At 37.2% G+C, this 12,461-nt stretch overlaps 1 protein-coding gene across 1 annotated transcript in view; it reads left to right on the top strand.

Moving 5' to 3' along the window:
• Positions 1–12,461, top strand: part of LOC149286307 (glutamate receptor ionotropic, NMDA 2D-like) — a 119,332-nt gene that overhangs the window by 85,618 nt on the left and 21,253 nt on the right. The window contains exon 8 of the mRNA XM_089494222.1: positions 7,516–7,745. Coding sequence (XP_089350348.1) covers positions 7,516–7,745 — 230 coding nt within the window. The remainder of the gene's footprint in view (positions 1–7,515; positions 7,746–12,461) is intronic.

Below are 12,461 nucleotides of genomic sequence, written 5' to 3'. Positions count from 1 at the left end.
AAAAAGCCGCCACCAATTGTAGAATCGGAAAAACATCTTAAAAGTTTGAGATGTTTTTGTGTGTTAAAACTTTTAAAGTAAATAATAAAATTAACAGAATCACGATTCCTGGTTAATGTTTAATACACAAAACTTTCTCAGAAATAATTATTTAGTATTTTTTTTTCTTATTTATAATTTTTGCGTGGATCATTTAAAAGCAGGCACTGGTAGGATGATGCCATAGAAATTGAAAAGGCTTTTAAAAGTTTGTGTTGTGTTTGTGTGAGTAAACCTTCGGAAGAAATAATAAAGTGACAGTTACGCAATGGTTTATATTTTCTTACCATACAAGAAAGATTAATAATACATTTTCGGGGTATACATAATTTAAAATCTATATGGTTAAAGGTCCTGGTCCACAAAAATAAAACATTAACTTCCTGGCATACTCAGCAGAGAAAGGTGACCAGCTCTGTCATTTTGTTTATTATTTCTTTTATATTTAAACAATAAACACAATAACGGTTTTGGCTGCTATGGCAACGGGGCTTTTAATCTCTCAATGACCCTTGTTTGTATCGCATGACTATAGTTTACATTTAAGCATTCTCCTGATATAATTGGACATAATTATTTGTTTCTAATATTCGTTTTAGCATTAAATAGTCTTTCCAATAGTTTTAAAGGAATACTCCAGCCGCCATATGCACTTGAATGCATGTGATAGTTGTGTGGTCCCTTTACATTTTCAAGTTGTCCCTTTCACCACTATATGGGAGGATACTCCAAAATCCCCCTTATGCATTTAGCCGTTTGCACCCCCTCAACTCAAGTCCTTGTAGGACATGTTTGGCCAAACACATCTCCCTATAGTTATCTTTAAAGGGACCACACAGCTATCATAGGCATTAAAGCGCACCTGCTGGTTGGAGTGCTTAAAATGCTTGGGGAATGTTGCGGGCTGGGGTCTGTTTAGACCCCCTTATCCATGCACAGAAACTGATCCCCTTAATTTGAAGGGGAGCGTTTTCCTGGCACTGATTGACTGTTTCATGCAACCAATCGGTGGCAAGAATTGTCCGACCTCAGGGTGAGTGGAGAGCAGCTGCAGGGCTGCAGATTCTCATAGAGGTACTCATAGAGGTTAGGCTTACTCAGAGTACTTTAATATGCATTTTTCCTTAGCCCTTTTATGCTACATTTAGCATATATTTAACGCTATATTGCATACATTGGGATTTGTTCCCCTGGGAAATACAGATGGTCTGGTATATACAGTGTATATTATATATATATATTTTAAGCTCTGTGCAACCTGAAAATTAATGTTCAGTATTTTGGGCTGTAATCAAGCTATTACATTTTTTTTCGACATGTCGTCTCCTGTCCTCCTTTTGTCTTCGCCGTATGAGCGTGATGTAGTAGGTGGTCCTATGTCTCGGTAATTTGACATCTTGGAAAAATAGCAGAAAATGTGTTTTCCATCATTTCTCAAATCTGTTTTTTTTTTCTCCTTTTCTTTTCATCTCATCGGTCACCTCATGCCCAGTCACTTTCAGTATTGCTACAAATCTAAAATGAAGGAGTATTCTCCGTAGGTGAAATGTGCTATAAAAATGCCAATTATTGTTGCGATAACTGACAAAGACAAGGCAGGAACTAAAAAAAGGCAAACAAGGAAGAAAGCATTGGGACTGTATTTTATGATTTTAAGTGATTCCCAAGTACAGAAGCAATGATTTGATTCAGATTACCTTGAGGTTAAACAGAAGCAAAATAGCAAAACCCCAATCACAGACCCTCAAACACATATTAACCCCTTAATGACAAAGCCCGTACATGTTCAGGCTCCAAATGCATTGTCTTCAATGGGTTTAGGGACCTCCCATTGTCCTTAAGAGGTTAATAAAGTGGATTGCAGCTTCAGTCTTCTCTTCTTTTCTATTAAATAACATCTCAAAATGTGGGTCGTAAAGCTACGAAGCACCTGTAAGAAAGGAGGAAGATGAGAAATAACCTAATATGTGTATTTCCAAATATTATTTCAAACAGATTTTAGTTCAAACAAATGTTGGAAGAACTATACTGTAAATCCTGGGGCATATCTTAAATGATGATAATACTCCAAGCACACCTTATAGTTTCTGTTTCTAGTAGGACAGTCCTGATTTTTTTAGATGCCCTACTGTCCCGGTCATGGAGCAGTTGGGGTTTCTCTAATCTCCCCATAACTATAGCTGGGAACATCGAGTCTCCAGATACCCCGAGCTCTTCCTTTTCAGGATGCAGGTTGGTAGTCTTACATGCCATGGTTGGAGGAGAAGAAGGAGAGGACTGGGGCATTTCACAACGCCGCTCCTGCGACACAGAGTTTCTCCGTGTTGACCCAGAGGGTCTTTGTTATGCCAGTGGTAGTGTCTCTTTAGTATAAGATTTACATACGTTCTACAAAAGCCAGTGATGCATTTTTAGGGAGCAGCTTCACGGCATAAATTATATTTAATATAATATACATTACCATGATTTTTTGCAGTTTTATGTATTTGCCACATGTAATCAATTTAGATGTCTGTATTAGTTGAAATACAATGCAGTTTCCAGTCAATTGTTTAGACGGTTAAAATAATTATCTGTACATGTGATACATAGTAGTAACCCGCAGTGTATTATCATAGCGGTAGGTATTTCCATTTATAGTTTAGGGCCATATGTTTATATGTTATACAAAGCAGATCCCTAGCAAACAAATACTTGCCGTGACAGTAATATGTGTCCCAGACTAAAACTAAAAATAAAGGGGCATCTAGAACTGGCGTTTATTTTTAACTTTATTTTACTTCCGTGCCTCCCAACATTCATAATTACCGGAGAGGTTAGAAAGACCTTGTTGGTTTACCAGTCCTTCCAGCTTGTATTGGGGACTCTTCCACAGGGACAGTAAGACAACACTTATATATTTTTGTAACGTCTACTAAATACTAGTAGCAAAGGAAAATAAAACAGGGGGAGGAGCTAGTTGGATTTCAATTTACAGTTTAGAGTTTTAATTTTAAATTACTTGATATTGTTTAATACTTTAGTTGATGTTTCACAAATAGCACAACATCATTTAGAAGACACGTTAGTTTTGCATGACTTTTCTCAGCTAAAAAGATATAATGAAAATGATAGATGCGGCCCAGACATTGTTTCTAGTAGGCGTAAGGTACCATATGCGTTCTACCATAGACAAAGTATGTCATGGATGTGATGTTCCTTTTTGAACTTAATGGACCGTATAAAGTTGGATGAACATGTCAGGGAACTTCATTCTACCTGAAGCTCTCACTCTTCGGGACTAGTGGCTTTGCGGGGAAGAGGGGGACTAGCTGTGCATGAAGGGGTCAGGCTAGCGCCATGTGGGCGTAACTAACCCCAAAAGCCTTAATGGGGCAGCGTATAGGGGAAGGTGAGTGGGTGGGGAGTAGTGGGAGGGACTGGGCCAGGACTGGGCGTGACCAAACACGGCTCCCATGACTGGAGAAAGAGGAAAGTGTCCCGGAGACTCGGAGACACAGCACTTCACCTGGAGGCTTAGGGTCAAGCCCAGAGAGTTCCCATGTATGTGGATGAATAAAGGGCTGAGAATGAACAGCAGAAGGGACATTACAGACTAGATGGACCTATTGATATACATTAGAGAGGCCAGTGCTTATAGGGATGTATATCATGTGCTATTTACCATATCATTAAAAATGTATGCAGTGGAGATGGCTTCCTACAGATCCCAGAGAGTTATACCCATTTATACCTGTTTCTATGCAAATAATTGTTATTTATAGCCTTGGAATCTCTATCTTTTTTGTAAGTTGACATTTCCTTGCTGCTCTCCAATCTTGAAATAAAACCTCTGCCTTTTCTTTATGGGTCCCTGCGGTGACATTTCACATGTCTGTAGTAATTATACAATAGGAGACAATCATCGCAGTCCTCCTTTGGGAGGAATTTGTTTACTTGTGCATTGCTCTAATAGCAGTAACACTATGTGGCTTTCTACCTCATTACCGGATGAGCACAATTTCCTGGATAAAGTCGCTCAACTAATCTTTTTATTTTTTGTATTTTTCAACTCCAGTTCTGGTTTTTAATAGGCAGAAGTTAGTAGCTGTCACGGTACGAGCTGTGCTTGGTTGAATGGCTTATTGGCCAATTGCAGTAAGATGTACGAAGGGTTGGGGAAAAAAAAACATTTCTATGGCATAAATACATTTTTTTTTTTTTAAAATAAGCCTGACCGAAATGGTGTAATAATTCTATGTCTGGTTGGTCTCTGAATTAATTATTACGAGCAGAAGGAGCTTGTGATCTCATTAGGTATATCAGTGGGTAGTTTCTGGATTTGTAATTTATATTGCTTTTCTTTTACTAGTATCTTGGAAACCTCTAACTGGACAAATAGTTCAACATGGGAAATATTTTGTTCTAAGTGGGATTGAAGTCGATGAAATGTATTTACTTTATGGTTGCTTTGGGAACTATTACTTTGACTCATGTCTGACACCAGACACAACATTGGGGTGTTAGAGAATACAAAATGTCAATTGAATGTACTTTGGAAAGTCTCCTTTTCATGACTTCCATGTGAATAGGAAGGATTGGTTTGAGCGACTATTGTTAATATCTTTCAGCAGGATTTACTAAACAGTTTGATGCACCACACATCGGGTTGGATATCATTATATCATATGATATAAGCTTTTAGGGAACATCACTTCATTTAGTCTGGATGATGTATCCTGTAAACGTTCCCAAACCTTTTATATGAGTGTTTAGTTTAGAAATCACAGGTTGTGTTGTTCAGGAAGACTACAATACACTTTAAAAACCAAATGATAAGGTTAGATATAATTAAATTGAGATACAATTTGCTTCTGCGTACGTTATGCTCTTTGAAAAATAGGAGAATATAATTATCGACTACTTAGAAGAAATGCTTTAGATCTAGGATTATACCTCAATATTGTCCCCTCCTGCATAAATGAAATGCACAGTACATTCAGTGGTATTCAGTATTATCTCAATTCACTTCAGATTCCCAATCACCTTTGGTGAAGTTTTGTGTTCATACAAAGAATTAGATCCATTTGCAGAGGTGCCACATGAGACACCTTGACTTGGCATAACGTGTAGCTTCACCCACTCCAAAGCATACTCCTGGAGATATTTTGGATCATTTCCCACTCCTTCTCCATGTTTTGACCGCATTTGTTTTGTCCTATCTGCAGAGCTTTTGTTTTTTTCTGTGTTGATAAGCACCTGCTTTTTTCGGTCTAGAAAACTAGGTTTAGAAAAAACAGATTTGTGTACAATACTTTATCAATGCAAAGACTGTGCCTCAAAGACTCATAAGATGCACCCTCTGCGGAAGAGATAAGTTGACCTACAGGGTTATCTGAACCCATATGGAATAATATATCTTTCAACCACCGAACCACAGAGATTGAGCATGTTCACGGCTACGGAACTCATGCTGACCTATAAAATGTGTACCCGGTAGAATAGGTAAAAACTGAAATGCGCCAATAATCCGGGCATGTTTCTTTGATTACAATAATGTGATGTCAGTCAGGTCAACAAAGTATCCAGATACCTGTGATCTTCCCTAGGTAAGCTACCTGTGGGGAATGGCTAGTCATCCATGTTGGTGGGCTCCACCAGTCATATGGGCAGGGCTAGTCTTTAGTGTATAGAGGATGGGAGGAAAGTGGTTGAGAGCAGACAAGATGTGGATAGAGGAGTGGTCATGGTCAAAACATAAGACATGGGGAAGCAGGTCTTCTGCCTAAGATGCTGGGTTATCCCAGGACAATTCCCAGCTATGAGTATTAGTAAATGAGAGCCAATATATTAATCAAAAAGTCAGGAACTCTAAAATGTATATCCAAAACAGATTGGAAAACTTTTCCCATGGGCAAACTTTCTAGGCAACTGTGCTTACAAACAGGTAAAAGAGTCTACACTTTCTTAAAGCTGCAAATAAATAAGTACATCGGAGATCTCTTGGTTCCGGTCCTGGCTTAGCACAATGTATAGAACAAATGCTAAGCTGGAACAGGACTCAGTCTCGCTGCATGACAGGTTCACTTTAAGCACAAAATTAGTTTCTGTCATTCCGCACACAGTATTTTTTCAGTTACATAAAGTGTTATAGATTTAATGTAGTATGTCATGCCGTAGCTTTGAGCACAGCGGATGAAAGGCAAATCTTATTTTCCCATGTTCTTTCTTAACCAGTTCCCTGTAGATTTAGCGACTATTGTAGGATCTACAGTTGAAATGGCACTTTTGGTTTTTGCAGGAACACAATATTTTAGTTAGTGTCACTCAGATTTATGTGCTCGGCTTTGGTTTTTCAATTCTAGATAACCCCAACAGCAAATAGCTGCTGTCTCTTTTAGTTTGAAAAATTATCTATTGGACCTACGAAATAATTCAGTGTAAAAAGTGGTTACGTGTGAATTTGTTTTAGTCGTATATTGACACAAGTATTTATTGTATTGGTCCACCTAATCGTTTCTCTATTAGAAGTGGTTAAATGCTGTAAGTAGTTGTTAATATCACCAAACTCCTCTCAATATCAACATATCTATATATTGCAGATTTTTGTTTATATAGATTAAATCTATATCAGAATAAGACTAATTTCGGTCCTTTATATGATATTTATAGTGGTACACTGAATAAACATTTTTTTATAATGAATCTTCTTCTCAATATAAAATTACCCCAACACCTCTACCACATTAATTTTCCACTTGATTTACAAAAAAACCCACGTCTTAATTTAGGTTCAACTTGGCCGTTCGTGTGGGAAGCCGTTCTTTGTCTCTGCCTTTAATAAAATCTATCTCCCAAGTGTCTATCTTTATGGAGGACAGTGCCTCAAGTACCACTTGTAGTACCCAACAAGTACCCCTGATGTCCATCTTTCTTGGAGCTCAAAGTGCTTCCTAAGTGTGAGAGTATCGGTGTGTTCTGCTGCACTAAAAGCCACAATAATGTATATAGAATATATACCATAGACCATATCAATTACTTCCTCATTTTATAATGGACACTATGTACCATGCGGATATAGAATAGCTCTGTAAAACACAATGATGATGACACGTTTTAAAATGTATAATTAAGCCTAACAAGATAAGTTAGATATTAAAGGAGAATCACATTTTCATTGAACATAAAATCCAGTGCTGTACACATTAGATAGGTTAACATTGACAAAAAGCTGGTGTTGGTCCAATAAACTCCCTTCGTGTGTGGATCTGGAGGCTAAAATAACTGCGCTAGAACACGTACCTATATACATGCCTAATATACAGCTGTGTGAAAATGTATGATGCAAAAACTTAAACTGTTCTAAAAAAAAAAAAAAAAAAAAAAAAGAAAACAGCCGAATATTTTAAAGCATATTTTCAATATTTTATTAGTAATAAATAATAACCTGGTGAAATATGACTTTAATTTGGATTTTCTTTTCCTTTTCACTTTTAGGTCCTGGTGGTTCCAAGTTTACTATTGGGAAGTCCATCTGGCTGTTATGGGCTTTGGTTTTTAATAACTCTGTTCCAGTAGAAAACCCTAAAGGAACCACAAGCAAAATCATGGTACTCATCTGGGCGTTTTTTGCTGTTATTTTCTTGGCTAGCTACACTGCCAATCTGGCTGCCTTTATGATCCAGGAGGAGTATGTTGATACTGTGTCTGGACTCAGTGATAAAAAAGTAAGAACTTATATTGTTCCTTTTTTATTTTATTTTTAAAAACCACATGCATGAAATATTTTGACTTATTGAGCTGTGGGAACAAAAAAAACCCACCAAAATATACATTCACTGGCGGCTTTATTAGGTACATCTGTTTAATTGCTTGTTAACACAAATAGCTAATCAGCCAATCAAATCAAAGCAAGTTGTCTTGACCACGTCAACATTTAGGCATGTAGACGTGGTCAAGACAACTTGCTTAAGTTCAAACCGATTATCAGAATGGGGAAGAAAGGGGATTTAAGTGACTTTGAACGTGGTATGGTTGTTGGTGCCAGACGGGCTGGTCTGAGTGTTTCAGAAACTGCTGATCTATGGGGATTTTCACGCAAAACCATCTCTAGGGTTTAGAGAGAATGGTCTGAAAAAGAGAACATATCCTGTGGGCAGTTATGTGGACCAAAATGCCTTGTTGATGTCAGAGGTCAGAGGAGAATGGGCAGACTGGTTCGGGATGACAGAAAGGCAACAATAACTTAAATATCCACTTGTTACAACAAACAACTTCTGATACCTCTGATACCTACTTCCAGCAGGATAATGCACCATGTCACAAAGCCCATATCATCTCAAACTGGTTTCTTGAACATGACATTGAGTTAACTGGCCTCCCCGGTCACCAGATCTCAATTTATTAGAGCACCTTTGGGATGTGGTGGAACGAGAGATTTGCTTCATGGATGTACAGCTGACAAATCTGCAGCAACTGTGTGATGCCATCATGTCCATATGGACCAAAATGTTTCCAGCACCTTTTAGAAAGTATGCCACAAAGAATGAAGGCAGTTGTGAAGGCAAAAGGGGGTCCAACCTGGTACTTGCAACGCGTACCTAATAAAGTGGCGAGTGAGTGTATATATCAATTCTAGAAACCTTGTGTAGGGTTATTCTCAAATGGATAAACTTTGAGATACTTTGGAACTTAGAATTACAAAACAAAATACATGAAATAATGTCCCTACCAAGAAGAGGGAAAAGACCAGATCTAGCCACATCTGATCTACAACCTTTTTATCATCCTAATTTAGGCGATGGGTTGGCCTAATGCGCTCAATGCAACCAACATCACCCATTTACTATCAGTGAAGAAAAAAATCTCTCTATATATATATATAGTAATTTGGTATGGAATTTTTATGTTTTGCATTTTCTTGTGCTGTTTTGTTGTTTTAAACCCAGAAGGATTTGATATTTGAAGTTCTTATACTGGGATGCCCTATGGTACTAGACCATCTGTTGCTTAGTGACATAGATGGATATGATCCTATGATTCCAGTGCAGTGTTCATATGTAGTTTTGATTGACATAAAAAATAAGAGAATTATTGCCTTATGCTTCTTCACTGCTGTTTACCTTGTCCGTGAATAGACAGTAAACGCAAACTGATGATGTTCAGCATAGCTCTCAGTAGCCAGTTAACTGGTTAGACCAAGTTTAGGCTTGCCATTCTTATGCTACTTGGCTGCTTATGACATCATTTCTTAAATAGGCAGCTGGCTGGTGCTATTATGGGTAGAAGAATAACAACATATCATTTAAAGTGCCTTCTATTTTCAGCCTACTGAGTTGTACTTAAGAAACATATAAACAGTGACATGAACTTCACGGCATCGAACAGGTGCATGCTGGCATCACAACTGGTTCTATTATGCAGAAGCCAAATTGGAAAAGGAAGAAAAACATTTTGGAACATTTAAAGCTGGTGGTTAGTCACTCAGAATTAAAAATACACACTAATGCCAATTCATTATTTCAAATAAGGCTTGAGTCACATACAATGGAAAATCTCCCATCCAACATTCTAATTACAGATAACTTGTCGAGATGATCTTCCAAGATATACCTCCTAAAACGAGAAGCATATTAAACATAGAATTCAATAGGAGGAGGACTGAAATGATACAGGAAAATAATTGATGCGGATGTTTTATTGATGCAGAAATTCCCATGTCGGTCAGGGAGTAATGAAATCCTTCAATCGGGAGCCCAAAGAGATAGGCGCACTACAATGTCTGCTGTTTGTTTTATCGTCCTATATTCAAATACTGAATTAATATGTTATTTTAAAAAAGACAACACGTAACATGGGTAGGAATAATATCTTTTTAGAAAAAACTGCACGTACATAAATTATACATACTTTCTTTCCATTGTTTCTATAGAAAATATGTATCAAAAAAAGCAAACATTAGTCATTAAAATTAGAGTATTTTTCAAATCTCGGGATATATTTAGGGAAACTAATATTTCCTCCTTAATAATTCATATTAAACTATAATGACCACCTTCTAAATGCTTTTAAAAATGTCGTGATGATAACCTGGCTTCTAGAAATCAATGTCACCACTTAAAATATTACCGTAATCAAAAATTAAATTCATCAAACAAAACTTGAAAACCCATTACAGGACAATTTTGTAGCAGAAATCAGACACTATTCACTGATTCAAACTTGATGTTTAAAGAGTAGGGAAGAAGTGGTAGGAAAATATCAGGAAAGAAAATTGAAATTGATATGCTGTTTTGCCTCTTTACAAAAAATCTTAACTTCTATAATGTAAAAAAGTCGCTACAAATAGACCAAAGTGACAATTGCAATGTTCGTACTAGTATCATATAAACATTTTAATCCACCCCTCCTCTCTCTCTCTCTGTCTGTGTATACATATAGATTAAATGGACCATTATACGTACAGGGACTTTGATGACATCGCATTCTAAGTACATAGATATTAATGTAAAGTTGGTCCCCCTTTGCAGCTATAACGGCTTCCACTCTTCTGGGAAGGCTTTCCTCAAGATTTTGTGGAGTTTCTGTGGGATTTTTGCCCATTCATCCAGTAGAACATTTGTGAGGTCAGGCACTGATGTTGGACGAGAAGGTCTATGGAGGCTGTAAATATGGTGGTTGGGGGGATCAAAGACCTCCCCTGTAAATGGCCTATTGTGCGATCAACCCCCCCTTTTTATGCCAGGGGGACTGCCTGCCCCTGGACCTGCCACCCTAGGCCTGGATTCTGAATCTCTCTTTTCTTGTAAGAAGTAGGTGATTTTTCATTGTCGGCTGGATTTTTTTGATCCAAAGTACTTTTTTGTCTCTGCTAACTTACAAAACCAAATATTATAAGTCTAGTGGTTTTTCTAATCCTTAAAATTGCAGATGAAGAATAGTCCTTGTCATGTGAGTTCTTTGAAGTGTGTCCTCGTCTCCAGAGACATCATTTTTCATTGTGTTCATTGTCTTGAACAATCAGTCCCAAAAACTACCTAACTACAACCTTTACTTTATCTTAATAAATCTAATCTTGTCGCTGGTCCCAAATCTATTCAGCAGTGGATATTTAATTATGAAAGGGAGACGTACATTGAGATTAACTACACAACGCTAAATGAGATTTGATCTATTATAAAACAAGAAAATACAAGATCGATTTTATACAATTCTTGTAACTTCTTTTTTTTGTACTTGGGAAATCAATAATGGAGACGGTTCAGGAAATCACCGGTCTTGCTTTTGAATGTGATCATTTTTTTTGTAATTTGTCTGAAATTAAATGGAGGCCACGTAACACACAAGGCTTGCTTTAACTTGTGATGGAATGTACACAATAATGTCTCATTGATGTTTAAGACTATTTTTAGGCAGTTTATTGCTAGGATTGACTGATATCTCTAGATACCAAACATTATTATACAACCGAAGATCTCACCCATCGGGTCTACCTTGTTGTAGTCCTTCATGGGTTTTTAGAAAATAGACATTCACTTTCATTTATAAATTATTGATTCCATATATTACATTTTAGTATTGATCCACAATAAAACATACTGTTATTGGTTTATGAGTATATAATATGCCTTGTTGTTTACATTTATTTGTTGTATCTCTGTGGGTCACATTGTACGCTACATTATTTCGTGTAGCACTTTCTCAGGTGCCTTGTTTCTTTATTTAATGATCACAATTAATACAAATACAGAAATAACCATAAGAAAATCCAGCCCTTCTAGACTGTCCACAAACAGTCTTTGGTTATTATGGCTTTATGGCTATCCTTTAAAGATTTAAGGACCATTTCTGCTGGAAATACTATCCCACTTATCTAGTATAAAAATCAAATATGTTCAAGAACAGTGTATTTTGTAATTATTTTTTTAAATTTTATTCAGTAAATGATTTTTTGTAATTGTATACAATTTATCATGAACACAATGAAATCTTTTAAAAAATTTGCCTGCTATACTTAAATGGCTATACTAAAAAAAAAAAGTGTCCTAAAGAAAGAAAATTAGTTTGTGGGTGTACATTAAATGAAAAACACAGAAAGTCCCACCGAAAAGGAGTTAAAGTCATTGAAGGCACACTCCAGGGATCATATGCAGTTTAATGCATATGATAGCTGCCTGCCCTCATGGATTCCAGGCCTGTCACACGCCAAACCGAAATGCCCTGTTGGTTGCTTACCGAGAGCAGCAGATCGGGTGCTGCAGTGTGCAGCTGCCGGATGGATATGGCTGGCTGCAGCCAATGTAAGCAAAAAAACAGCCAGCAGCTTCACTTATATAATTTGGCGGTCTCTAGCCCGAGAGTGCCAGGGCCACCCTCGTCAACTTCAGTCTGGCCCTGATGTGGTCTTTATTGCAAGTTCTGCAGAACCCCCCATTGTCAACTGT

Source organism: Sceloporus occidentalis, unplaced genomic scaffold (genome assembly GCF_023333645.1).
Source record: "Sceloporus occidentalis isolate IW3139 unplaced genomic scaffold, rSceOcc1.0.p SCAF_70, whole genome shotgun sequence".
NCBI lineage: Eukaryota > Metazoa > Chordata > Lepidosauria > Squamata > Phrynosomatidae > Sceloporus > Sceloporus occidentalis.
Note: the sequence above shows the minus strand (reverse complement) of the source record. Positions and strands in the feature narration are given on the sequence as shown.